The sequence below is a fragment of the Octopus bimaculoides genome, chromosome 13 (genome assembly GCF_046866305.1).
Source record: "Octopus bimaculoides isolate indiv1 chromosome 13, ASM4686630v1, whole genome shotgun sequence".
Classification (NCBI taxonomy): domain Eukaryota; kingdom Metazoa; phylum Mollusca; class Cephalopoda; order Octopoda; family Octopodidae; genus Octopus; species Octopus bimaculoides.
The window spans coordinates 61,927,781-61,955,172 of record NC_142940.1 but is presented as its reverse complement, the minus strand read 5'-3'; the positions used below and the strand labels follow the sequence as shown (position 1 = coordinate 61,955,172).

The following is a 27,392-nucleotide window of genomic DNA, read 5'->3' as shown; positions in this document are numbered from 1 at the left end:
CCGTCTCCAACTGAATGGAGGCCATAAGGCGCACGCTGATTGGATATATGACCCCCAGCAATCAGCAGTGAATTTAGAGAACTCAATAAATTTTGAATCACTGTAATCTGTTGGAAGAATACAGCTAGGCTATTAAATATATAATATCTATTTTATGAAGTGCTTGTTTTTAAAAATTCGAATAGCCACATTTTAAAAGGGCAGTTTAAGGTCAAGCAAGTGAACCAATCAGCATCGAGTTGACATCGAAGTGTCGGGCAGGAGAATAACAGTAAGTAGAGTGCGCCATTTTTGTACGCCGTCTGTCCTAAGAGAAAAAAGAAGTTTCATCCGCCAAACCCATTGCTGGTGGTGCATCATGCCTGATGACAAGAAGGTAGATATATGGAGGCTTCGTCTGAACCCTCTCCTAATCATTATACCCTCGTGTTTATCAAAAAACCAATAATGTCTCTTTGTCTGTACAGAAGTGTAGCCGCGTGTGTCTGTGTATACACACACAGACACTAATATATATATATGTGTGTATATATAATCGCTTTGAACCACACACACATTTGTATATACAGGCTTTGAATCACATACATACGTTTATGTGTGTTTAAATATCTTTTTCTCTCTATATAAGCGTGTGTGAATAAAGTCCCCCGGTTTCTCTTCTGAACCGAAAAAGAAAAAAAAAAAAAAAGCTGATTGAAACATTTAAATTTTTTATTTTGAACCGCATTAATTTGTTTCTCTCGTTTATGTCTAAGCACAAATGTATTATTACCCTTTCGCAGAGATGTATTTGTAAGCTGTATTTATGTTATAATTCCGATTGTGCCACTTTTATGCTTTATATATATGTATACAGCCACACACATGCATATATATACAGCTACACACGATATATATATATATATATATACACATACACATATATACACATACATAAGAACGAACTAAAGAACGAGTTATCAACACCGCATTGGTGAATGATGAATAATTTCTGTTAGTATTAATAGTACCCAACTATTAACACACACACACAATACACACATATTTATTATTTCCACCTGTAAATCGTGTTTGGTCATTTCGACACGAATAAAAAAAATTAATTCCAATTTTATATTTTTAAATGACAGCAAAATAAGAAACAAAAAAAAAAAAAAGCTGTAAACACCAGAAAAGTGTTGAGCTTCATCCAATTCTTCCAATGGAGTCTTTGGTTATTTTCTCTCTTTCTGACACACATTCTCTTATTTATTTCTCCACATTTTAGATTTAAATAAATCGCTAACGACCCCAGACTCCGTTTCAAACAAAGCAAAATATTTGATACCTAATCTCTTTCTGCACTGCTTTAATTTAATTATAAACGAACCATCTAATTGCTTCACTTTATATATTTTCATACACACATATCCAGTCTGCCTTTGTCTTGATTTTTAATTATAAACGATAGGCATACATATATTACACATCGTTTTCCAGACATTTTTTTTTCTCCCCGAATAAGAGGAAATGCTGCTTATATATTTAAAAAAAATAATCCTCTTCGTGAAATTTCCAATGACTAATGATGTTATTTAAGAATTTCGAATCGGTGTGACTAAACAAGAACGAGGAGGAAAAGAAAAAGAAGTCGAAGGAGTGTGGCATGGCTCCTACTCTTCCTTTTATAAAAGGAACCGGTAGTAGCTCTGGGAGTTCTTTTATTTGTCGACAAACCACCATCACCACTACAACGCCGAAATGTCGTTTCTTCCTCCTGTATTGGCGGCCTTTGTGTTTTAATTCAACATTGCAGATTCCATTGAGATCCAACCTCAGCCATTCACTTTTTCTCTTCCTTACTTCCTATTCTACTTACACTCGCACTCAATCTCTTCCTCCTCCTCCTCTCTCGTTGCCCCCATTTTCTTCCAAAATATCCTTCACTCAACTCCTACTCACATTCTACTCGACTCCTCCTCCCTTCACTCATCTAATATCGCTTCAACTTATCTCCACAACCGGCTTCCTACTTTCTCTTACTCTCTCCCGCTCTTCACTTTGTCTTTTCTTTCCCTCTCTCCTTCCATGTCTCTTTCTCTACCTACTCCTCCATTTCTTTGTCTCTGCCTTCCTTCCTCCCCTTCACTGTCCACTGTACTCACACACCCTTGTCCACATATATCTTACCTTCCCTAATCCATGCCTGCCTGCCTGCACTCTCATTCTCTCCCCCCCTCGCTTTATATCTTTATTCTCCTCTCTCAGCCGTTATATCTTTCTACATTCTCTCCAATTTCCTCTCTCTCACAACTTTTACTCTCCTCCCACTACTCTCTCTCTTTCACTCTGGTCTTGTCGCTCTCAATTTACACTCCAATGTTGCTGGATGCAAAAATATCCATTCCACCTTCTCTCTCTCTTTCTCCCGCCTTTTCCTTATATTTTCACCACCATTATTATATACTGTCACTCATTTCTTTTCATTACAAACACTTGGCTTTTTTTAATTTTTATTTTACAGTTTTTCCCGTGTGTCTTTTCATTGACCCCCCCCCCCCCCCGTTTTATCAATGTGCGTGTGTAATAAGGTAAACATTTGTTGGTACCGAAAGGTTTTCCTACAATCAACTTGGCAGTCAAAGCGCCCTCACCACAGCCAGTCTGAAATGTTTTAAAAGAACCGGCAGCAACTATGGAGTCGACCCCTTTATTTTTTTCTCTACGACTACTTGGTACAAACACGTGTAGTCCCAACACTTTCTGTCCCTTTCTACTCGAAAGCCTTTTTTGCCTTGTTTCACGGCCCCCTTTTTTTTCTTTTTATAATGTTGGAGTGTATATAAAATATCTATTACATAAAACTTCATTCAACTGATAAAAGTACATTTGATTGAATGTGTGGACAGGGTAAAAACATGTCGTTCGTCTGTGGCCATACTGGGACACGCTGTTTTTTTTTTTCGTTTTTACTTATATTTTACTGGTATTAAAAATATTGATCATATTTACACATTTTTATTGTAGCTTTTAGCCTGGTAATAGTTTTGTTTTCACGCTTTCTACTCTGACTGAAAGATAATCGACTGCTTTTCACATCTTATTAGAAATATCTCCCTTTCCTTTAGTTATTTGAAAAAGGCTATGATTTGACATTTTCCCCATTGCTTTCTTCCTTGTACGTATGTGATTTCAATTTTTTTCTTCAAGAATTCCTCTTTTCTTTTTCTCTCAATTCCTCGATCAACCGTGAATGCGATCTTTTTTTTGTCTTTTACGAGTTGTCATTCATGCTTTCAGTGTTTTTCGTATTATGTCCGGTAAGTTTAGATGTACGTAGACTAGAACAGTAAGAATTGTTTTTATCGAGATGTCTTAAAGGAAGAACAGAAACAGTTTCAACCATCTTCAGAGGTTTTTCCAGTCCATTGATCCATAGTAACAACAGTTGGCGCCGTTTCTTGTATCTATTACCACTGTTTATTCTATCCTACGTAAAGTAACCAGTTCTAGTTTTGTTAGTATTCTAAATTTAATAGGTATTAAAGTTAGTAGTATTGTCATGTAATCTTGTGTCCTGAACATCTATGAATCTAAATTAACATTCAATTTGTCTTTTTGTGATATTAAATCGACTAAATTTGATTATTGTGAAATAAATCTGGAAATAATTGTCACTAGACTAGATTTCTTTTCGTCGATCATTTCTCCCTGTTTATGGTGATAGAATATGTCTTGGTTTAATTTGACTTTCAAGAGGTTAGTTGTACGTGTGTTTATATATTATATGTTTTTTTTGTCTTTTTTTTTACATTTAAAAAGATTGAATTTTTTTCCAATATATAGTTGGAATTTTTACCCTAATCCATATTGTGTAACTTTCTCGTTGAATCTAGAGTTGCTGTCAGTGACCCCGCTTTGGCCTACCTAAAGAATTAGCAAGTATTTCCGTTTCTGAAATTCCCCTGTCCATCCAAAATCCTTATGCTGTAATATATTGCTGTAAGTTCAAAAGCAGATTTGAATATTTCATTCTGGTATATGTTTGTTATTTTTTTTTTTAAATAAAGTGTTTTTTTTTTAAATTTTAAAATTATTTTTGCTTTGTAAAGTCTGCTTAAACCATGAATTTAGCTAAGGCATATTTTAGAAACTGTACAAATATGAATATAATTTTTACATTCATTAAATTTTCTAATTTCTCATATATATTGTTTGCATGATAAATAATACTTGAGCTTTCATTTGTAAAATATGTTAGATGGCCAATTCTACATTGATTTTTTCCTATTTTATTTCCATCTTACCCAGTCATAGGTTTTGATTTGGACAATTGGTCTAATTTGTAGGATTTTTGTCATGTGCTTTGCTGGTGGTGGTCATATTTCTCATTTGATGGTTAATTTGTAGGGCTTGGTTTTTTTTTTTTTGTATGAATGAAAACTTATTTTTGGTATTGTCCTTCCGTTAGCATATCCCTTAATGTTGCTAGGAATCCCTTCCTCTCCTCAACCTGCCTTTTACCATTAAAACTATAGGATTTAAATAGTTTGCCGTTGTCTGCTGTGTTGGTCCAAATATGCTGTTTTGGTTGGTTCCATTGTGTATTAATTTTTTTTTTGTGATTTCTTTGATGCTAATTTCAGATTTTCTTCTAGGTTTGCTAATAAATCATTGTTTCACTCGGTTTCGGGTTTTTTTCACTCTGGTCCACTGTTAAAGGGTTGCGCTTTATCAAAATCTTTGACTTATTGAGTCTAATTTTCCTAATACCTGTATTAGATATTTTTTATCTTCCTAATCAGGAGAGAGGGAGGATGGTCTCCTCAAACTGGACACTTGACCCGAATCCATGCAACAGTGAACTCCATCCAAGGAGGCCAGGTGGTGATGTGTGGTGTTAACCCAGGCCAGGTGGATTGAGTAAATACTAAGTTGGTAGATTTTTAATGTTGGCAATGGTTTATATTCATTCTGATTAGGTTCCCTAAAAGTGGTTTATCAAATAGTTTCAACCAGTTTTAGTCTTACAGAAATGGTGCTTTGTTGGATTGTCGTATAGAAATGGAGACTTATTATAAAAAGATTTGGATTATATAATCCATCAGTATTTGTTAATGTCTTATTTCAACAGAAATACTGCTAAAAGACATCAGAAATGTCGATTAAGCCATTCATGATTTAAAATGTTGGCTCCATATTTCGTGCAACTTGAAAAGAGAAATGTTCTATCAAGTTTTGCAGCAGTTTCCCATTTCAGTCCATTACTTAACTGATTGTTTAAAACTCCTCACAATCCAACACAGCAAACAGTACTACTGCAGGACTTTAGCTGAGACACATGAAAGAATCCTGTAAGTAGACTTTTAGGTCAAATTCTAGATTGACTTAACTACATAAGGTCATTAGTTGAAACTTCACTAAAATCTATTGTACCAGTTGAAATGCAAGGTACATAACTCTGCTTGTTCCACTTGAGTGATAAAGTAGGGCTGAAGTAGAAATGCCACCAGTGAGGGCATGTATACCAAGAAACGGAGAAATAGTTGCAAAACTGTCCCATTTGAAATGTTACTTCTGTCTTGATCATTTCGTCTTTTGGTGTATAATTTGCTTAGAATATTTGAATCCCTTAACATAACTGGTATTGTTAGCAACTTTGCTTTGGCAAGTCCAGTGTTTGGTGTAGGAATATTAGAAATGTTTTATTTCTTTTGTAGTTAAGCATATATAGATCTCTATCACCAAAGTTTCTATCATGAGGTGGAGATGTTTTAGTATTTGGTTATCTCTTCTGTCTATATTAAGGGCTAATGATTATGAGAGCATTATTTTTACTTCAGGCAAGGATTAGGGTACTTTGCTTTGATAACCAATTAGTGAAACAGTGTTTACTATGTGACGATTGTTTTTTTTTATGTAGTTGGAGTGTGCACAAATAAAGGCTTGCTTTATTCTGTAGGATGAGGATTTTCAAATTTGTTGATGTGGTATTTGAAGATTTGTAAATATAAAATTGAGCACTGGGAGATCTTTTTTCTCAATCTGTTCTTAGCTCTTTGGAATACATCTTCTGCCAAATGACTGTTTAGGAATAATATGGCTGGTACCATTCTACTACATTGTTGTTTCTGTTGTAGTATTTGCATTGTTTTATTGTATTAGTTTTTATTTTCACTTGATTCAGTTTTCTTTGGATCATTAAGATTGCAGTTCATTGAAGGTTTTCATACATTAAACATTTTTGCCCTCACCTCCCCTCCCCCAGTGTAATAAAGTAATATAAATCTGTTTCGGTTCCAGCAGAATAGAACATGGCATGTCTAATAATAAAAAGGTTACTATGGAATATTTTAGAGACCATCTCCAAGACTGGGACAGCCTACAATAACTTTTACAAACCTGTTACCAGTTCAAAATATGCTTAAGGCATATTCGAACCTACAAGAAAAGCCATTCACTGTGTTTTGACATGATGGAAATTTCTCCCTGCTGACAAAATAGGTGTAACCATATACCAAGTCAGCTCACAGTGTTCTCTCACCTGGCTGGGATGCTTGCATTTCAAAGTGGTCACCTCCTCTTCAGCTACAGAGATGAGAAAGGCAGATGCTGACTCAGTGTATATGCTCCTGTTTGTCAACAGCAGGAAATTTTCTCCAAGACAGAGTACAATGAATGGCTTTCTTTACAGGTTCGAATATGCCTTCAGCACATTTGAACTGGTAACAGTTTATATTTATACACGTCACTGCTTAGTGCTGTCACCCCATACAATAACTTGCATGCTAGTTAAACTAGTTTATACATTTCTATTATAAAACCTTTAACCTCTTTGAATCTGATCTCTAAATATTTTGGCCATAAAGAGAGATTCTCTTGACGCTTTTTTCTCTCTGTTTTTATTTGTCCTAAAATTGTCCAGAATCTTCAATATTTCCTGGTTTTGTGACAGTGCATTGCATTCTCTCCATCCAAACTGTTTAGTTTTGATATTACAATTTTTTTTTTATTTCTAGATGGTGATGAATTAAAAGAGTTTTTTCATGTTTTAGCCCATCTCTTAAGTAGTTGGAATGTTTTGAGCTGTCTTCACATTTGGCATATTCCAATGGCTTTGTGTTAAACAAAAAAACGGTAGGCAATCTGATTGCTGGCAATGCAGATTGGTGCAAATCTTTTGTTAGTTTAGTAATAAGTAAATAATGAAATTGACTTTTATTGGTTAAAGTTTAGTCTCAGTTTTTTTTTTTTGTTTTTCTCTTTGTCTTTCCAGGTTGATGAGGTAAAAATGGACAGTGAACATGTCAATTTGAAAGTGGTTGGCCAGGATGGTAGTGTAGTTCATTTTAAAATCAGAAAGCACACAGCGTTAAAGAAGTTAATGAGCGCCTATGTTGAAAGAGCTGTAAGCATTTTTAGTTTTCTCTTTTTATTTTCTCTCTTGATTTAAAGCTGTTTTAAATGCCATGCTGAAATAGATCTTCACAAGAAGATCTTGTTATGTAAATGGATATCTCTGACGGAGCCTGCCTGTCCGTTCACGTCAAACACGACCCACGGAACTTTCTGAACGGTATGCCTAATGAAGATTTTTACCTTGGCTCTTTTAGTAGTGTGGCTCACTACCTGGTGATGAACCATGTCCCCTGCCAACCTGCTCCTTTTGAAAGGTTCCCCATACCTGCTCCACATGATTCTCAATTTACTAGAGATAGTAGCAAAGATGGAATAATCAGTATTATCACAACTGACTGGCTACTTGTATAAACCATAGCACTGACTCGTAGATCTTTTTCCCAGACACCTTCCTTATTGCTAGTCAGTACCCAGAACATTTTGATTTGATGGCTAATGTCCCACACTGGGTTTGCATATAATTTGCAGACATTGGAGTATCAGAAAATGTCGGGATAATTTTTTTTTTTTCTTTTAAGTCTTGTTTGTGGAACATTTTGGATTTTATTAACCCTTTCACGATTAATAAAATATTTAACTCCTTTCAGGATCAAATTATAATGGTGTCTAGTCCCAAACTGGTTGTCATTAGACTGCAGAGGTTCTGGAATACCAGCTTCATGAATTTAGTTGTGTTGGCCATAGACCTTATTTCTATGTAGCCCTTATTTTGTTCATCACTTTGTTGAACTGCAAAGTTATCGGACATAAAGGGGCACAGCATAAGCATTGTTTCTTTTTCCTTTTTAGATTGGTGTAAATGGATGGACACACAACTTCTGCATAGTTTCCGACCAAATTTTATTCATGGTACAGGTCAACTTGAGGCTACAGGGGACCGACCATGCAGTGTTGAGCTGGGGTAAAATAAGTATTGGGATCAATTGAAATGACTAAACCCATTGAAAGCAGTGTCCCAACATGGCTGTTCAATGACTGAAATCCCTAAAAGAAGGCTGCTATTAATTAGCCATGCTTTTCATTCTGTTAAGATCAACTTTGTTCATCCATCTTCCTATTAAGGGTCACTAACTGTGTGGTCTTCCTGGTCACTTCCTGTGCAGTGTGACCCTAACCCAGATTGGGTAATTTCATAGCTCATAGAATATTGGGTACTAAAGTAGCATCGACCTGTGGGTCTTAGCCATTTTTTTTCTTGCCTCAGGACCCCTTTGGTTCCTATTTCACTCTAATGGATCCCCAGAGCCATTTGAAGTTTAAAAAAGTCCCATTATATTTTTATAATTAAAAACATATTAGGATTTGCATAAAAAAATTCAAACTTTGTATTGTAGAAATATAACTTATTTATTGCAAATAATTTTTAAAGACTAAATCTTATGAACTCTGGTTGAGAGTCACTGTTTTATACCAGTAATATTTTACACTCTTTTACTGGCAGAGTGGTAACATTGTCTAAAATTCTGCAGTATTGTTTTGAATTTTTTTTTTTTTTTTGGTCTTTGATTAATGGTGAGTTCAAATCTTGAAATGTTAAACATGTGTTCTCAAAGTGAAGTGCACATGATTTTGAATATGACTTGCCATCCAGTGCTGAACGAAAATGAAATGTTAAAATGTCTCTCACTTTCTAGTTGAGTTGGCATGGGATTCTAAACTGCCTGTTTTCTTTTTTTTTTTTTTTTAACTATTTATGCAATAATCCTTGTAAGAAGTAAAATAACTCTAGCATGGATAAAGGAGTACTAAGCAAGAAAAAGTGTTTTGTGTGCAGATTAGTTCCAATTTCTAGAAGTAAAATAAATGTTTTTTTTTACGTTTATAGCATAACTAAAAGAGTTGGTTTGAGATTTTGTCACTCCTGTTTTTTTTAATCAGTGCCAGAAAAAGTGGAGATTTAGGTCAAAGAAATCAATGTTTATTGAATAAGTTTGTAATAAGCACTATGTCTTTAGCTAGGTTCAGGTATGTTTGTGGCATAAACGTGTAAAGACTTTTTCACTGCTGTTTGCCAGAGAAAAATTCTTGCTTTAGGTTGACATCTTTTTAACTAAAGCAAGAGTTTTTTTTTTCCCCTCTCCACACTAAACTGATGTGAAAAAGCTTTTGCAGACTCAAAGACGTCCTGAACATATTCAAGCTGATATATTCCCTCATTATTTTGTGCAACTATTTAGAAAATATCAATTATATAGTAACTGTTTTAATGTGTAAATTAATGGCTTGAAATTGTTTAATTCTTGAATAATTTCATTTTCAAAATACTTTTTTTTTTTTTTGCTATAAGAATATCAAATCTGAAAATTTTAGGGAATCAATTAAGTCAAGTATGGAAATATATGCTAGATTTATATGTGTAAATCTAACGTGTGGGGACTTCAGCTGAAACAAAATTGAACTGGAGAAAACTATTAGCTACCTTGTAGACTAATTTTCATATAAAAGAAAGATTTTGGTTTTTGTTTCATGATATTTTAGATATTGATTAAGACAAGTGTGGAAATATATGCTAGATTTACACCTGTAAATCTAGCCTTACCTATTTTACTATTTAGGTAACTCAAACTTTGTTGAATATTTGTTTTCGAGTCATTTATCTTTGTAATAAACTGGACTGTTGAACATCAGACTTGGTGAATCCTTAACTTTGAGAATTTCTATAGTGCTTTCTCTATTGACATTTTCATAAAATACTGTTAGACTAGTGTATAAATCTTAAAAATTAATGAAAATCTAATTTCTTCAATAACATCAACGCTATTATCAACTGCATATCTTCCCTTTCTGCTAAAACTTGATAAATCCGAGCATCATACAACTGGTGTGTACAGATGGCACTGAAATATCACTAATTATTTTCATTTAATAAATGATTTAAAATTTTGGTGGAGGGCCAGCAGTTTTTGTGGGGAGAGGTAATTTGATTACATTGACCCCCCCCCCCCCTCCATGTTCAACCGGTACTTTGTTTTGACTTTGAAAGGCAAAGTCAACCTTGGTGGGATTTGAACACAGAATGTAAAGATGGACGGAATGTCGCCAAGCATTTTGTCTGCTGCACTTTGATTCTGCCAGCTTGCTACCATTATTTTCATTAATAATGGTTTCAAAATCTTGGCACCAGACCAGCAAGTTCAGGGGACTGGGGTCAAAGTACAAGTCATGTACTTTGGCCCCAGTACATGAATTGTACTTCTTGTATCAACCATGAAAGCATGAAAAAGCAAAGTTGACCTTGGTGGGATTTGAAGATGTATGAAATGTCGCTAAGCATTTTGTCTGCATTAATGATTCTACCAGTTTGTCACCTTAATTTCATTAATAATATTACCGACTCTTGATTCTAAACTTAAGGTATTAATTGCCATGTTGTTTTGAAAAAAAAAAAAAGAATAAAATGAAACACACTTGGTTAAACAGGAAGGCTTTTGAGAGTCCTTTCTGAAATGATGCTAAACTTTATTTCTTGTACAGAATAAAAAAAATTTTTTTTTTTATACTCTCGACCAATACTTGTGATACGATGTGGTTTAAGGACACAGCAACAGTTGTGGCTACTTATACAGTTATGTCCTTATGGTATTATTTGAGAATCTGGATGTTTTGCTATAATTATCTTTCTAATTGAACTGAAATTAGTAATTTTAAGAACAAGTGGACATTACTTCAAGAAAATGCTGAAAAAAACCAGTTTAACCCTTTAGCATTTAAAAAGCAACCGTGTCTGGCCAAAATATTCTTCCTGTTGTATGTTCAGATGTCATCATTGAAATCTCAAAGCTACAAGACAATGTGGATAAATAAGCATTACATTTGACAGAATGATCTGGATGCTAAAAGGTTAAACATAAGTTCATAACTCCCAGTCCCTAGTCTTCACTTGTAATAGCTGTCATTTCAGTAATTAATAAAACCTGATAACTTGCCCACTTGAGACAATCCAACTTACAATAATAATTGTAATTGGCAGTATTTATCACCAGCATCTCTAAAAGATACGGTTTAGTTTGGAATTTGATTGCAGAGCTTAGTTCATGTTGAATAATAGAATATCAGTAATTTCTTTCTATTCTTAAAAATAGTTTGTTTGTAACCCCAACCCTTTCCTGCAGTTTATTGCTTGGTCCACCTGATGTATAGATATGTTAACACATAGTACTCTTTTAATCTTTTCAAATTAATCTATAAATTTTATTTTCTCATGATTCATACATGTTGATCTGCTGATTGTGATTAGTTCTAATAATGCTATGGATTAATTAATCTGCGTTGTCAGTATAAGAAGTACCACTGCTGATTGTGATTAGTTCTAATAATGCTATGGATTAATTAATCTGCGTTGTCAGTATAAGTACCACTGCTGATTGTGATTAGTTCTAATAATGCTATGGATTAATTAATCTGCGTTGTCAGTATAAGAAGTACCACTGCTGATTGTGATTAGTTCTAATAATGCTATGGATTAATTAATCTGCGTTGTCAGTATAAGAAGTACCACTGCTGATTGTGATTAGTTCTAATAATGCTATGGATTAATTAATCTGCGTTGTCAGTATAAGAAGTACCACTGCTGATTGTGATTAGTTCTAATAATGCTATGGATTAATTAATCTGCGTTGTCAGTATAAGAAGTACCACTGCTGATTGTGATTAGTTCTAATAATGCTATGGATTAATTAATCTGCGTTGTCAGTATAAGAAGTACCGTTCTGCAGATTGCAGGCCTGTTTGTCAATGAAATGTTTGCTTCTTCAGTTACCATCACATTATTTCATGTCCTCACTGTGTACGTGTCCCTTGATTAGGGCTGATCTGGAGATAGTCATCTACAATGATTATAATCACTCGGGTAGCTACAACCTTTACTTCGAAGACGGTAGAAATGGCTGAGAGTCTGCAAATTTGATGCCTAAGTGTTGAGAGGGTGTTGAGTGTCTGTTTCTTTGGCTTTGGTGTATTAAGCATATTAGCTGGGAAGAAGTGGGTTGCTTGGAATGTTTTATTGATATTTTTTCTACCGTTTCCAGGGTGTTCGGCCAGGCTCGGTGCGGTTCATGTTTGATGGGCAGGCAATTGGAGAGAAAGACACACCTTCACAGGTAAATGAATTAGTAAATTGCTTTGAAGACGACTTATCGTTTGATTTAGTCATCTTTGTAAAACTATATGTTTCTGTATTGATCATCATCATCATCATTTAACGTCCGCTTTCCATGCTAGCATGGGTTGGACGATTTGACTGGGGACTGGCGAACCAGATGGCTACACCAGAATCCAATCTGATCTGGCAGAGTTTCTACAACTGGATGCCCTTCCTAACGCCAACCACTCCGAGAGTGTAGGGGGTACTTTTACATGCAACTGGCATGAGGGCCAGTCCAGCGCTACTGGCAACAGCCACGCTCAAATGGTGTTTTTTACGTGCCACCTGCACAGGACTCGTAATTTTATAGCTTGCTAAGCCACAAGTCTGGATGATATTTCTTCAAGTCTGAGTCAGCCTCATAAGTAATGTAAACTTATGGTAGTGTGCTTTTACAGAAGATGATCAAACAGTGGCTTTCTTCAAATTTGTAGGAATTTTCTCAAAAGTTATGGTTGTTTACTGCAGATTTAAAAGAAAAAAAAAATTCTGGTGTTGTATGTCTGTAAGATAGACAGACATGCAAACATTTTTGTTATGAAGTGCCTTAGTTGAGATTCTCAAGCCTGTTTATAATTTTCCTTTTCCGCTAGTTATTGGTGTATTTAATATTTATTCCACAGAGTGACTGTCAGGTTGACTAGTTTACAATGTTCTGAGTTGTTGGTCGTGGCTGGAGGCAAATTACCTGTTAATGTAACATGAAGATAATTTTATGGAATTATTACATGCAAACAATGTAAAAAACAAAAAAAAAAAAAGACCTGTGACAGTTTTTAATTTTCTTTTCTTCTCTCTCTCTGCACATGTCTGTATAGAAAGAAAAATAAATGTATTTTTTTGTCTTGTTTTCAGTTGGAAATGGAAGATAATGACACAATAGATGTGTTCCAGCAACAGACCGGTGGTGGGACAGATTGCTGAACTAGTGGTCATGTTTCATCATTCTGTACTTGTTGAGTTCTCTCTTGGCTCCTCCTCCACCTCCTCCACTGTGCCGGCAGCCCATCTGTGTTCCTTTTTTTTTTCTTTTTTTTTTCTAATGGGAAGCCGCTATTGTTGTTGCTAGTCATTGTTTTGTCTCTCTCTTTCTCTCTCTCTCTCTCTCTCTCTCCCTACCTCGTTCTCTTGTCACTTTGTTTTTTTGTCTGTCTTTGTCTGCTGGCGACACAGTGATTAGCATCCATGAACTGCCGGTTAATATACGGCACCACTTGGTGTAAAAGTAAAAAAAGACAAAAAAAAAATTTAAAAATTGAACACACAGTCGCATGCACACCCACAAACACCCCCCCCCCCCACACACATACACATGCATACACAACATACATTAAGGACTGAAATGGGAAAGAATGAAAAACAAAAAAGAAAACCAACCAAACCACCACAGCACCACTTTCATTTAGTCATTTTAGAATCATTTTAAGCTACTCTCATATATGTACTTTCTAATCATTTTTCCACAAAATAAAATCTGATTAATGTTCCCTTGCTTTTGTCTTCAGGTCTTTAACATTTTAGATATTGTCTTGTTTATATACTACTCTACATTTAGTTTTGTCATCAATTGGCACATTTGTCATTCATCATTGATTTTCTATTTGGTATCAAAAGGTTCAGAGATCTGGGTGGTATGTAAGTTGCTGGCTCTCTGTCGTCTCTAAGATGACCAGGTAGATACGTGACAGAACCTGTTCGTTTACTCTGTGTGTATGTTGCACTTTGTCTTTTTGATTTTAAGAATGTGACCCTGTTGGGGCACTATCAACTCTGCTTTCTGTCTTCTGGTGGTGTTAATGTAACAAGGCCACCTAGATGGGCAGCAAAGTATCTGGGGCAGATCAAAACCTCAATCGGACGTTTTCTGGTCGGTGCCCCCCCCCCTCCCTCCAATTTATTGTCAGTCCAAACCTGTGTCTACCACAGCTACCAGGTTTCCGTTTATCAACTTTCAGCTGGACTATCTTGGTTGATCTGAGGCTGCAGGCAATGCCCAACTAAGGTGCAGTACAGTGGGTTCAATCTTGGGGTGGTTGATGTGATTGCAAAGCAACACAGGTGTTGCATCACCTTTTCAGACATTAGCATAGATGTGTAGAGTGATTCATGTTTACTGATTTGATTTATTGAGAATTTAGTACCGAACCACTGCTGGTAATGTCATTCTGGTTTGTTTGGCGTGTAAAGTGACTTCTATAAAGAGTGGGGATGGATAGTTGTAATTGACCTTAGTAGTTTACTGGTATTTGCGTGTGCGTGTGTGTGTGTGTGTGTGGGGGGGAGTTGAATTGAAATTGAAGCTACCTTGGTGCCATGATGGTTTTTTATGTCAGTGTGTTAGAGGGGCAATAACTGTTTATCTGTAAAATCATTGCTAACAATATTAAGAACATAAGGTTGATTTTGCCTTTCATCCCTTTTGGGGTTGATAAAATAAGTACTAGTTGAATACTGGGGCCGATGTAATCGACTCCTTGCCCCCACTCTAAAATAATTGCTGGCCTTGTGCCAAAGTTTGAAACTAACATTGAAAACATCCTGTTTTCAGAGTTGCATTTTCTGCTACTTTTGCAATTATTGCAAACTTTGCTCTCTTTTAGTCTACTTCTGCCACTTAATGCATGTGCTCTCTCCATCTCTCTCTCCCCACTCCCCCTCTCCTGGCTCCCTGGCTCCCCTTCTCTCCCTGCTTCTCCTCTCCCCCTTTCTCTTCCCATCTCCTTCCTCTCTCTCTTCGTCAGTTTTATAAGTGTCCTTGTTCAGTGGATTACTCTTCACTGTCCCTACTTTACACCGACCTCAAAGTAAACCTGCCAAAATATATCCTTCAGTTTGAAGCTCTGGATCAGCTGCCCAACTCTTGTGTTCTTAGTTTTTGCCCTTCAAGTAGACTTTGGGCTGTTCTCAATATCAGCTCCGAAATATTCTTCTGATGACACTTGTCTTTGTGCTACTCTTAATTCATTTCCAAGTTGTTTTAGATCTGTTAACCCTGACGCAGCTGACATGAACGAAAGGCATTCCAGCCATGATCATCTTGTCTTTTTTTCATATCAGATTACAATTGTTCAATGCCCTTTAAGATGGTGTGACTATTTCTAGCAAGCCAAGTGATATGTGGAGCTTCCATCGTTGGCTTGCATTTGAGTTAGTTCAAATGAAGAGGTTAGTTGTATATTTTGTCTTTTTCTTACATATTTGGCAGTAAATGTGAGAGCGGGTCCAGACACTCAGAAATTTTAGTAGCCATTTCTTTAATGTGCTGGTTTAATTAAATGTTTGTTGCATTTAATTCTTGTAAATCCAGTGGTAACATCTTGGTTGGAGCCAATAACATTTGACGCTGCGCTTGCTCAACATAGCAAGATGTAATACCATATGCCTAATTGAAACAAAAGAAAGCCACGTTCCCCTTAAAATGGAAACCATGTAATTCTAAAAATAATCTGTTTTGAGATTCAGGGACGTAATTTTACTGACTGGTTGTGTTGAAGGGATTTATGATATTAAGAGGCTTTGCTTCACTTAGGGAATTTAGAATAAATTATAAAAGCAGATATTTGATCCACTTTTGATTTTTAGCAACGGATGTCCAGAAAACATGTAGGGTAAAGTAATATACGGTAACTTACTGGGAGCCCAATGGAAGGCCTTAATTACTTCATAAATGGTTTTAAGGTGATAGAAAAACGACTCCAATGCGTTTCCTGTTTATCATCTTAGCTAATGCGGGTATTTGATTAATTTATATCGAAGGTGGATCTCACCGAGTTCCTACTGCTTCCAGTACCTTATCTGTAAATTGGCTGATTCAACTTTTCATTGCTTAGCAGGGATCTTTTTAAAATGAAGCCACAACTCTATTCATCATACCACCCTGCAATTCTGTCCGTGACATGTATTTTGCTTTTCTTAACCTTTTTGATACCAGCCCCCAGCCCCCCCTCTCATGTTTTACTATCCAACCCCCCAGATTGCTCATTTTAAATTGCTATCTTTCATGTAATATAAGATATTGGTCAAGAATTCAAAACATCACCAAGATTTTAGTAGATAAAAGCTTTTATGTAAGAACCTTTTTTTTTATTAAGTTGTATTCCAAACACCAGCTTAATAATTACCAATAAAAAAAAAAAATAATAAAAATATTTTGCTAAACTTTTCAAATTCTTGATTATTTTAAATGTTTGAAATACTGATTGCTTTATTTTTGTGAAAATCAGTGGAACCAAACCTTTTTTTTCTTATTTTGATTTTAAACTTCAGAATTTGGATTACACTGGCCAAATGCATTTTGATTTCGGGGCATTGATTCTAATCATACTCTTTTACTTGTTTCGGTCATTTAACTGCGGCCATGCTGGAGCACCGCCTTTTAGTCAAGCAAATCGACCCCAGGACTTATTCTTTGTAAGCCTAGTACTTATTCTATTGGTCTATTTTGCCGAACCGCTAAGTTACGGGGATGTAAACACACCACCATTAATTGTTGAGCGATGTTGGGGGGACAAACAGACAAACAAACAAACACACATATATATATATATATATATACATATACACGACGGGCTTCTTTCAGTTTCCGTCTACCAAATCCACTCAGAAGGCTTTGGTCGGCTTGAGGCTATAGTAGAAGACACTTGCCCAAGGTGCCATGCAGTGGGACTGAACCCGGAACCATGTGGTTGGTAAGCAAGCTACTTACCACACAGCCACTCCTGCAGTTAACTTTTGTCCTATAGGCAGCTTCACCTTTGGAGGTCTTGTCTTTCCATTTATAGGCTGATCTATTTACCTATTGAAATTATGAATTACTGGTTACACCTTACATTATAGAACCCTAGTTCTATTCTGGAGTGCTCATCTAATTCGTTCTATTATCTGTAAATTAATTGATTTATTTTCATGGAAAGTAATTATTAATCTGTTATGTAAGCTGAAGTCAGCTGATGTAGCCACACCTGATACAGGCTAAGTATGCAGCAAAAACTCTGGCTTGAGAATGGAAAAATGTGAAGCAAGGATCAAAAACATGTTCTTATCTTGTATGGTTCCATTATATCAGAGCTAAAAGATCCCCATTTTCGTGATACATGAGACAGCACTGAGTCAATTAGGCTTGCTTTGAATATTAGCTCTCTAGCATTTAAACTGGGTATATCACACCCAAATATGCTTCCTGTTTTATGTTCTAATCTGCCAGATGCTGCCCATCACACCTATCTATCCTTCAATGCCATTATAAGATATACAATCACGTATAAATTTTGAAGCTACAAAATAATGCATTAATGATTTTAAAACGATTTGAATGAAAAAAGTATTATATTTGGCAGAATAATGTGAATGCTAAAGATTGAAGGTCCATTGCTGCTGTGCAGTTATGGCGATTACTTTCCCGAAAAGTTTGAGGCAGGCCAAGACAGAAGTTACCAACAGGATAGAAAACTGTCAGGGAAGCGGAGAGAGAGGTGTGCTGGCTGATTTAAGATCTGCTGTAAGACTTGTTTAATATCACAAGAAAGCTGTGGAAGAGTAGTGTGTGAAATAGATTTTACATTGTCTTCTAATGAACTGTAGGCTCTTATGCAGTGCATTGTAATTTATACTGAAATCAAACTTATTAACAATGTCATCGTTTTAATAAAGTTGTTTTACTTTTGAAATGGATAAATGGAATGGATACTGTAAAGCGGATTTACTTGGAATCGGGGCTTCAAATATAGCCAGGAATGGGTTTAGTTTTTAGGCTATCAAAACTGTAAGGTGTAATTGCGGTCCTTAAGTGTACAAGTAGCTACAGCATATATAAAGGTGTGTGCTGTATAAGCAAAATTAAAGTTGATAATCTTTAGAATTGGTAACAAAAAACTCAAGAACTTTCAAAGGAACGAATGTTTTATCCATTGGTCAGTGTTGCTGAAAACTATTTTTGCTGCAGTAAATTGGATTATTTTCCCTTGCAACGGGTTCAGTATATTTTGTATCTGATGGGAATGATATTTCCACACCTGAATCTGCCACACTTAGGTTTCATGCTATGAAACCTTAACTTCATGCTTGGCCTCCTATCTTTCTCTGTACCACACCTCCCATCTAGGCTTGGCTGTGTAAGTAAGAACAATGTGGTTTCAGGTTCAGTCCCACTGCATGGCACCATGGCAAAGTGTCTTCTTCTGTAGCCCTAGGCTGACCAAGGCTTTGTGAGTAGATTTTGTAGACAGAAACTGAAAGAAGCTCATCATATATATTTGTCCGCCATCATTGCTTCATGACTGGCATTGGTTTGTTTGTCTTTGTGTAATTCAGTAGGCAAAAATGGCTGATAAAATAAGTGCGGGGTTGATTTGTTCAACTAAACCCTTCACGATGATCTTGCAGTATGGTTGCCGTGCAATGACAAAAAAAAAACAATAATAAAAAAATTAAAATAAAAGACCAGATAAAACATTACACATGGATTGGTTAACTTTTTTTAATTTTTTTTTTTTTTACCTGGCTTGCATGGCCTCAATCTTTGCAAGTTAATGTTACACATGCAGGTAATAGGTTGTAATTCTGACTGGGGATCTGTTACAAATATTAGCTTTTAGAAAATTAGCAAAATCCAAAATAACATTTACTATGCAACAAAGAGATGGCGAAAATGAGTAAGAGAAAATTCTCAAAGACAGCTGCATGCCAAACTATCACTCATTGGTTGATGAGGATTGGAAATTAACCAAGAAGAATGGACTGTCTGAAAGGCCCCTTAGCATGTGGCAAAGCAAAACTGCTGATACACTTTTGTGACAAATCCCATTTCATGTCTTACTCGTGCTGAGACAAACACACACACACAAACAAGTACACACACATATATATATGTGCATATATATATATACAACGGGCTTCTTTCACTTTCCGTCTACCAAATCCACTCACAAGGCTTTGGTCGGCCCGAGGCTACAGAAGAAGACACTTGCCCAAGGTGCCATGCAATGGGAATGAACCCGGAACCATGTGGTTGGTAAGCAAGCTACTTACCACACAGCCACTCCAGCGCCTAAATGATAAATATATAGATAAACGATAAATAGAAAGATAGATAGATAAATGATAGACAGATAGTTCGATCGATAGATTATAGCTAGCTAGCTAGATAGAGGATAGAAAGACAGATAAATGGTAGCTAGATAGACTTTTTCTGTCAGACAAGTGAGGAGTACAATTTGTTGATGCAGGAACAAATTGCTTTCCATTGTGAAAACGCTGTCCATCCTATCAAGTCCAGCGAGACATGCTGCAGCCAAATAGCAATGGCATCAATATCGTTATTTGTTCAAAGCATTGTTTTGGCATGTAGATCACCAATGATAAATGGTGATAAATGCCGAGGATAGGACGAGAGAGCCGAGATCCATATCTGCTGCGGTTCATAGCCAGGTTTTATTGTCATACAGGAAAGTATCGCAAGACAGATTCTTCAAGCTACGCCGACCGACAGCAGAACCAAGAGTTGATCAAGAACAAGATGGTTGGATAATATTCATAGCCTCAATTAATCACGCTTGAGAATCCAGCCAGAAAGTTTAGTGACCACTGCTTCTGATAGGACCTTAAGGACGAGATGCCTGAGGACTTTACCCCACGCCTCAAACCCTCTAAGGAATAGCAGGCAGAGAAGATGGTTGAATGGATAGATACGAAACAATAATTTCTACATGACATATCCTATAATCTATTAAGGCATGCTCCATAAAGTATTAACACGTACAGACATAACATTTTCTGAAATGCTTCAATGTCCAAACTAGAAGTGATAGTTTCTGCTTTAAAAGGGAGACGCTATGTCTATCAAGACATGTTGAGGTTTTCTTTATTTTACCTGTTCAATACTGACAGGGAATTGGTAAAATATTGTCAGGATGTTGGGCAAAACTGCTTCGTGATATTTATTCTGAACTTTTAATGATCAAAGTTCAAACTTTACTTTTCATTCCTCCCAGGGACGATAAAATAAAGTACCAGTCAACTACTGGGGTAGATTTGTTCGATTGTATCCCTCTCGCCAAAATATCTGACCTCGTGCCAATGCTAGAAATTATTATTTGTCTTTATTGAAAACCTGTTTGTCTTCTTGTTTTGAAGACGTTCTCATTCTCTTTCTCACAGAAATGATGCTACAAGGGTTACATTCAGGTTTCAAAATGACTTTTTTTTTTCCAATGAAGACTCCTCTTCGTGGTGGCCAGCCACTGGGTTTGTCAGCCAAAATCTCCCTTAAATGATCACTTTGAAGCCTCTTCGGTTTTTTAGAAACAACCATCCAGAATAAATATCAACTTTACGAAGAATAAAACAGATTTCAAGAGAAAAACCGAAAATTGTCGAAGGGAGATAACTTCTCCCTGCTAATACGAAGAGAAGTGCATTTTCCCGTTTAAAGTGTCCCATTACAATTTAGAATATCACTCACAACTTACTATTCTCTAATCCGCAAAGCTAACAAAATTGCTCCTTAAGCGGGAAGCATGTCATTGGCGAGCTAACGGGGAAGTCTCTAGATGGTCTTTTGACACGACAGGTTAAATGGCTGCAACTTAAGGAGAATTTTGTGTTTGAATGTAAATATTTTCTTTTTATGTTATGTGATATTATGTTATGTTATGTTGTTATCTATGTATGCGTATATGTATGAATGCATCCGTCCGTCCGTCTGTCTGTCTATCTGTCTGTCTGTCTGTCTGTCTACTCATTTGCTCTTTCATTCTCTTTCAGCTACTGGATTACTGGACGGCGGCCTTCTTGGTGGTGACCAGGCTTGAATGCGAACGGTTAATCATTGTCCATCACATCACAACCTTCACTCCTTCATTTTAAAGTCTGTTGTGTAATATGGCAACTCTATTCATCGCACACCTAACGTACGGGGCATAAAATCAGACACCGTTTTCCAAAAGCTAATTACACACACAATTTCGGCCAAAATCTTCACTTTTGCGTTTAACAGAGTGATGGGCCTGAAATTCTCTATAACGTCCCCCTTGTCCGGGTCCTTTCTGGGGATAAACCCATTCTGTTGCCAGTTCGCGTAAACGTCAGCTAGTAGATGCCCGAATAAGTCTGGCATACATTTATACTGCTCATACGGAAGACCATCAAATCCAGGCGACCTACCCGCTTTACAGTCGGCCAAAGCCTCCATCACCTCCCCAGGCGTGATTGGCCCTTCGCAAGACTCCGCATCTGACCCCGAGAGACATGGCAGACCGGCAAGAAAGTCCTCGAGGGCTCGCCCACCATCAGGACCGCCGTCACTCCCGAACAGCTAATTGGTTAATGGTTGTAACGCTCTGGGCGGCCGTGTGTGGGCGTGCATTGTCATACAACAACAAAACTTTCTTCGACAGTAGGTTTCAGCATTTGGTCCGAATTGCTGGTTTCAGTTTGTTGGCCAGCAAAGCACTGTATCTTGCACTGTTGATCGTACACCCCTTTTCCAGGTAGTCTTTCAGTATAGACCCTTCCGAGTCCCTAAAAAGGGTTCGCATCACCTTTCACGCGGAAGACTGAGTCTTGAATTTCTTCGTCGCTGGCGAGCCGGGATGTTAGCACTCCGTACTCTGTCTTTTGGATTCTACCTCATAATGAAGGACCCACGTTTGTGCTCTGCAGTAAGCTCTTATGGAAGCCATGACTAATCTATAGAGAGCTACCTCATCGATGATAACTCACCGGTTCACCATTACCATCTCTCGAGTTTGCTGAATCTTCTCGTCAGTGGTTGGAGGTTGACGGGCGCCCTGCTCCCTCTTCGTGCGTCACGTTTGTCCGACCACTTTTAAACTTCTCGATCCACTCGTGCATATTTCTACGCGATAGTGCACTGTCCACGTATTGTGCTAAAAGCCTCCGATGGATTTCAGCACCTTAACCCTAACACCTTCCGACCAGAGAAATCGGATCACTGATCTTTGTTCTTCTTTGATACACATTGCTGGTGGAGCGGCCATGCTTACACTGTAAATAGCACCGAGCCTTTGTTTGGAATGTGATAATCGACACCAAAAAAAAAAAACCGATTCTCTTCTGTAGCAAAGCTTCAAGTCCGTTCATCGTTTCAAGGGACACAACTCATACAGTAACCAAATTAAAGATCCACCAAGTGGTCGCTCTTGCTGCTAGAAATAGCAGGCAAATCATATCCTCAAATCACACTGTATTGTCATGAAAACGAAAAGACATTGGGTCTTATATAGAGGTTTGGATAGACTCGAGGCTACGCAACAACAACATTTACTCGAACCATCTGTCAATTTATAAAAGTTATGCCCACTCGCATTATTTTCGACAGGATCCTCGTATATGCTTACACGTATACATACATATACACATGCATGCATGCATACATACATACATACATGCGTACGTATAAATGTATGTATATATATGTGATTTCTACAGACTATATATATATATATGTATGTATGTATGTATGTATGTTTGTTTGTGTGTATGGACGTGTGTGTGTTCATATGCTTTATGTTAGAGCTTGTACTTCATGAGATAACCCTCTATTTTTCTGTCTTTTTTAAAGCAGATATTCATATTTTTTAAAAGTGAAAATGCGTGACCTGTCTGACTTCTAAAGAAGACAAATTGTTGAAGCGAGAATGACTGGAGATTCAGTCTCTAAAACTCCAGAATTGTTTAATGTTTCAAGAAGTGCAAGTCTCTAAAATTATGGTGGTATTCCAAAAGCAAGGTAAAACTAGCTGTGCCATGCATAATTCATCTCTTTGAGAGGAACCGCAGAAACGTCTTAAAATCATCGAACTACGGCAACAAAGGTGACAGCAGAGGCAAACCGCCATCTTGCCAACCGTTCGTGAACCAAAACAGTTCGTCGTTTATTCCATGGATTGCATGGGAGAGAGCTGCAACTGCTAAACCTTTCCCTCACCATCATTGATAATCTGAAAGTAATGGTATCTAAGACTATCAGAAATGGTCAATGGTTCAACGGAATAATGTCATCTTCTCTGCGTGAGGTATGGACGTGGCTCTTTGATCATTTGGGCAGCCATATCAGGAATTCTTGTTGACCATTGTTACCTGATGGTAGTGCAATCATCCAGGACGATGATGCGCCAATTTACATGGCAGATGTTATTCAGAATTAAAACGAAGAGCACAAAAACGAAGTAGATTACTTGGATTGGCCTCCACAATCACTGGATCTCAAAATAATCGAGCATTTGTGGTGTATTTTGGAGAAACAAGTAACGAACTGCTTCCCTCCACCGCCGGCACTGAAGGAGCTGAAGCAGGGTTTGTTCAAAGAATGACTCAAAATTCTCCCAAAACTCTAATAACAGTTCAAAAACTGCACAGATCAATCCCTCGACGTATTAAATCATCCGTGACTGTGTTGTTATACGGATTGCATCGTTTTAGCCTATGAATGACGCCACCTCGCTGGTTAAGTGAGCCAACTTTGCGCACCTCATGGAAAAGGAAACTGGAGCAACGTATAATGTAATGTTTTGCTCAAGAACATAATGCGCCGCTCAGTCAGGGAATCGAACCCACGATCTAGTAATCATGAGTGCAATACTTTAATCACTAGGCCACACGCCTTCTCCTTACACACAACCACACACACACACACACACGCATACACAAACGCGCGCACGCATAAACACATGTACACAGAAGTTCTGACATATACATATACAGCCGCATGCAAGTGTAAACATATACACACACACACACACACACACACACACACACATATGTATGTATTATACATAAATACACACACATATATATGTATACACACACACACACGCACACACACATATAACGCATATATACCTGTGAAAACATATCTAATAAAACGAACACTCGTGACAAATGCGCATATACACGCATACACATACACACACACGCATACGCACACATACCCACATGCAAACACATAAATTACGCAATTGTATTTAACGTAGTTACGACATTGTAAGGGAGGTAACTCTGAATGCCATAAATCTGTCAAGCGATTTCAGCAATTACACAAATAATTTCTGACGGACTCACTCACTCATCACTCACTCACTCATCATTCACTCAATCGCTCACTCGCCCGCCCGCTCGCTCACTCATCACTCACTCACTCACTCATCACTCACTCACTCACTCACTCACTTCACGCACTCACTCACTCACTCACTCACTCACTCACTCCCTCTCACTCTCTCTCTCTCTCTCTCTCTCTCTCTCTCTCTCCCTCCCTCCCACCCTCTCATCATACAATTTACTCTCAGGAATTTCTTTCCACTATGACACCAAATCTTCCCTTTTTCTCCCCGAAAGATAATAACAATAACAATAATAATAATAATAATAATAATAATAATAATAATATTAATAATAATAATAATAATAATAATAATGATAATAGAAATAATAACAGCAACAGTTTCTCCAACAGCGATCTTCCATTTAGTGTATATACATTTCTTTACATCAATCTCATGTTACTTTACGAATGAATCAACTTGGTAAATAATATCGAAAACAACAGCAACAACAACAACAACAACAACACCACTATGAACCAAGAGTAACAACAAGAACATCAACAAGAACAAAGCAATTTGTGATAAAAGGTTGTGAGTTGTATTTTTGCTGATATATATATATATATATATATATATATATATATATATATATATATATAATATATATATATATATAATATATATATATATATATATATATATATATATATATATATATAGATAGATAGATAGATAGACATACATCTATATATCTATGTATCTATATATATACACATACGTATATATATTTATATACACACACAAGCACACACACACATACGCATATACAAACACACACATACATACATTCATACATACATGCATACATACAAACATATATACTTACACAGATATATAAACGAATACATAGATATATGCATGCATTATACCTACATGTATACTTGCACACGCCCACACACACACACACATACATGCTTATGCATATTTACATACGTGCCCCTGTACACGCACATATATAAATACATATGGATACACACTAGTACAGGTGTATACAGGTATATACAGGTATATTATATTATATATATATATATATATATATATATGTATGCATGTATATATATATATATATATATATATATATATATATATATGTATGCATGTATATATATATATATATATATATGTATATATGTATGCATGTATATATATATATATATATATATATATATATATATATATATATGTATATATGTATGCATGTATATATATATATATATGTATATATATATATATATATATATATATATATATATATATACATATATATATATCATTATGAATATATATATTTTCATAATTATGTATATATATATATGTGTATATATATATATATATATACGCACATATATACATATAATGTGCGCGAATAGGAGTTTGTACGTATGTTTTGTATGCATCCTGATTGATCTTAACGGTGTGTGTGTGTGTGTGTGTGTATGTTCACGCGTGCGCACGTTTGTGTGTGTGATGCACTGTGACTGCTCATGTATGTATGTGTGTGAGTGTGTGAGTGTGTGTGTGTGTGTCTGTGCATGTATATCAGTGTGTGCGTGTTTTTGCAGTCACTTGCGTATTAGTTCCGTCTCTGTGTTGTATCTCCGTGTGTCGTAAAATTAATTTACTACACACCTCCCCCCTTCCTCCTCCTCCTCCTCCTCCTGCCCCCCCTCCCTCCATATTTATTCGACGTTGTTTCACATAAAACGCCGAAAGATTTTAAAAGAAACAATAAACAAATAAACAAACCCATTTACCCCCTCCCCCCATGTTAAATATTATACATTAAATATTACAGTTTATAACATAGATTTCTTCTTCTTCCTCTTGTTTCTGCTGATGATGCTGATGCTGTAGTAGTGGTAGTAGTAGTAGTAGTAGTAGTAGTATATTACTCTGTTGGTAGTGTTGACGCCGTCGTTGTCGTCGCTGTTGTTGTTGTTGTTGTTGTTGTTGTTCTTCTTCTTCTTCTTCTTCTTCGTCGTCGTCGTCATCTTCACCGGAGTCATCACCTTGTTCACTTCTACCCTTTCAATAAATACTAACGCACACACACACACACACGCACACACACACACACAGGCACACGCTCACGCACACACACACACACAAGTCCTGCACGTGCGCGCGCGCGCGAACACACGCCGCACACACACACACACACACACAAAATGCAGTCACAAGACGAAACACGGTCAGGCTATTACTCATTTATACTGCACTCTCATCTGCCGATGTGCAAACGCGCACCACATTGCATACAGGTGTTCAAAGGTGTGTGTGTGTGTGTGTATATATACATATATATATATATATATATATATATATATATATATATATATATACACTCGCATACATGCATACACACACACACATAAATGTATGTCCCCACCTTCCCTCTGTTTCACATCCTCCCATAAGCATGCATAGAAGACATTTTTTCATTTTCCTTCTTTTCTTCTCTTTCTCTCTTTCTCTCTCTCTCTCTCTCTCTCTATCTACCTACCTATCATTCTCTACCTGTCGGTCTGTCTGTCTATCATTGTTGATATGCCTCACTATTTTATCTACCTCGCATACACGCACACATACACACACTTACATACGCTCATACACACACACACTCATACATTCATCCACATACACACTCATACATTCATCCACATACACATTAACTCCCTCCCTCCCCCCCCCCCCACACACACATTCATAGCGAAGTTCAAGGCTTGATT

At 36.7% G+C, this 27,392-nt stretch overlaps 1 protein-coding gene across 5 annotated transcripts; it reads left to right on the top strand.

Moving 5' to 3' along the window:
- Positions 1 to 230: 230 nt before the first annotated feature.
- Positions 231 to 16,708, top strand: LOC106884298 (small ubiquitin-related modifier 3). Of its 5 annotated transcripts, none has more exons than XM_089361917.1 (5): positions 231 to 271; positions 3,876 to 3,917; positions 7,256 to 7,387; positions 12,426 to 12,497; positions 13,397 to 16,708. In XM_089361917.1, the coding sequence occupies exons 3-5, from the start codon at positions 7,271 to 7,273 to the stop codon at positions 13,463 to 13,465; spliced, it is 258 nt and encodes an 85-aa protein (XP_089218043.1). In that variant the 5' UTR covers positions 231 to 271; positions 3,876 to 3,917; positions 7,256 to 7,270; the 3' UTR covers positions 13,466 to 16,708. The 5 variants fall into 5 exon arrangements, with proteins under 5 accessions (XP_089218043.1, XP_089218041.1, XP_014791090.1 ...); XM_089361915.1 differs by having other exon boundaries at positions 3,876 to 3,981; XM_014935604.3 differs by having other exon boundaries at positions 251 to 376.
- Positions 16,709 to 27,392: the final 10,684 nt, after the last annotated feature.

What these genes read in the sequence shown, in the direction of transcription:
- LOC106884298 (XM_014935602.3), top strand. An exon ending in GCGCCTATGTTGAAAGAGCT is followed by an intron (nt 7,388 to 12,425) that starts GTAAGCATTTTT and finishes TACCGTTTCCAG; the next exon opens with GGTGTTCGGCCAGGCTCGGT. An exon ending in AGAAAGACACACCTTCACAG is followed by an intron (nt 12,498 to 13,396) that starts GTAAATGAATTA and finishes TCTTGTTTTCAG; the next exon opens with TTGGAAATGGAAGATAATGA.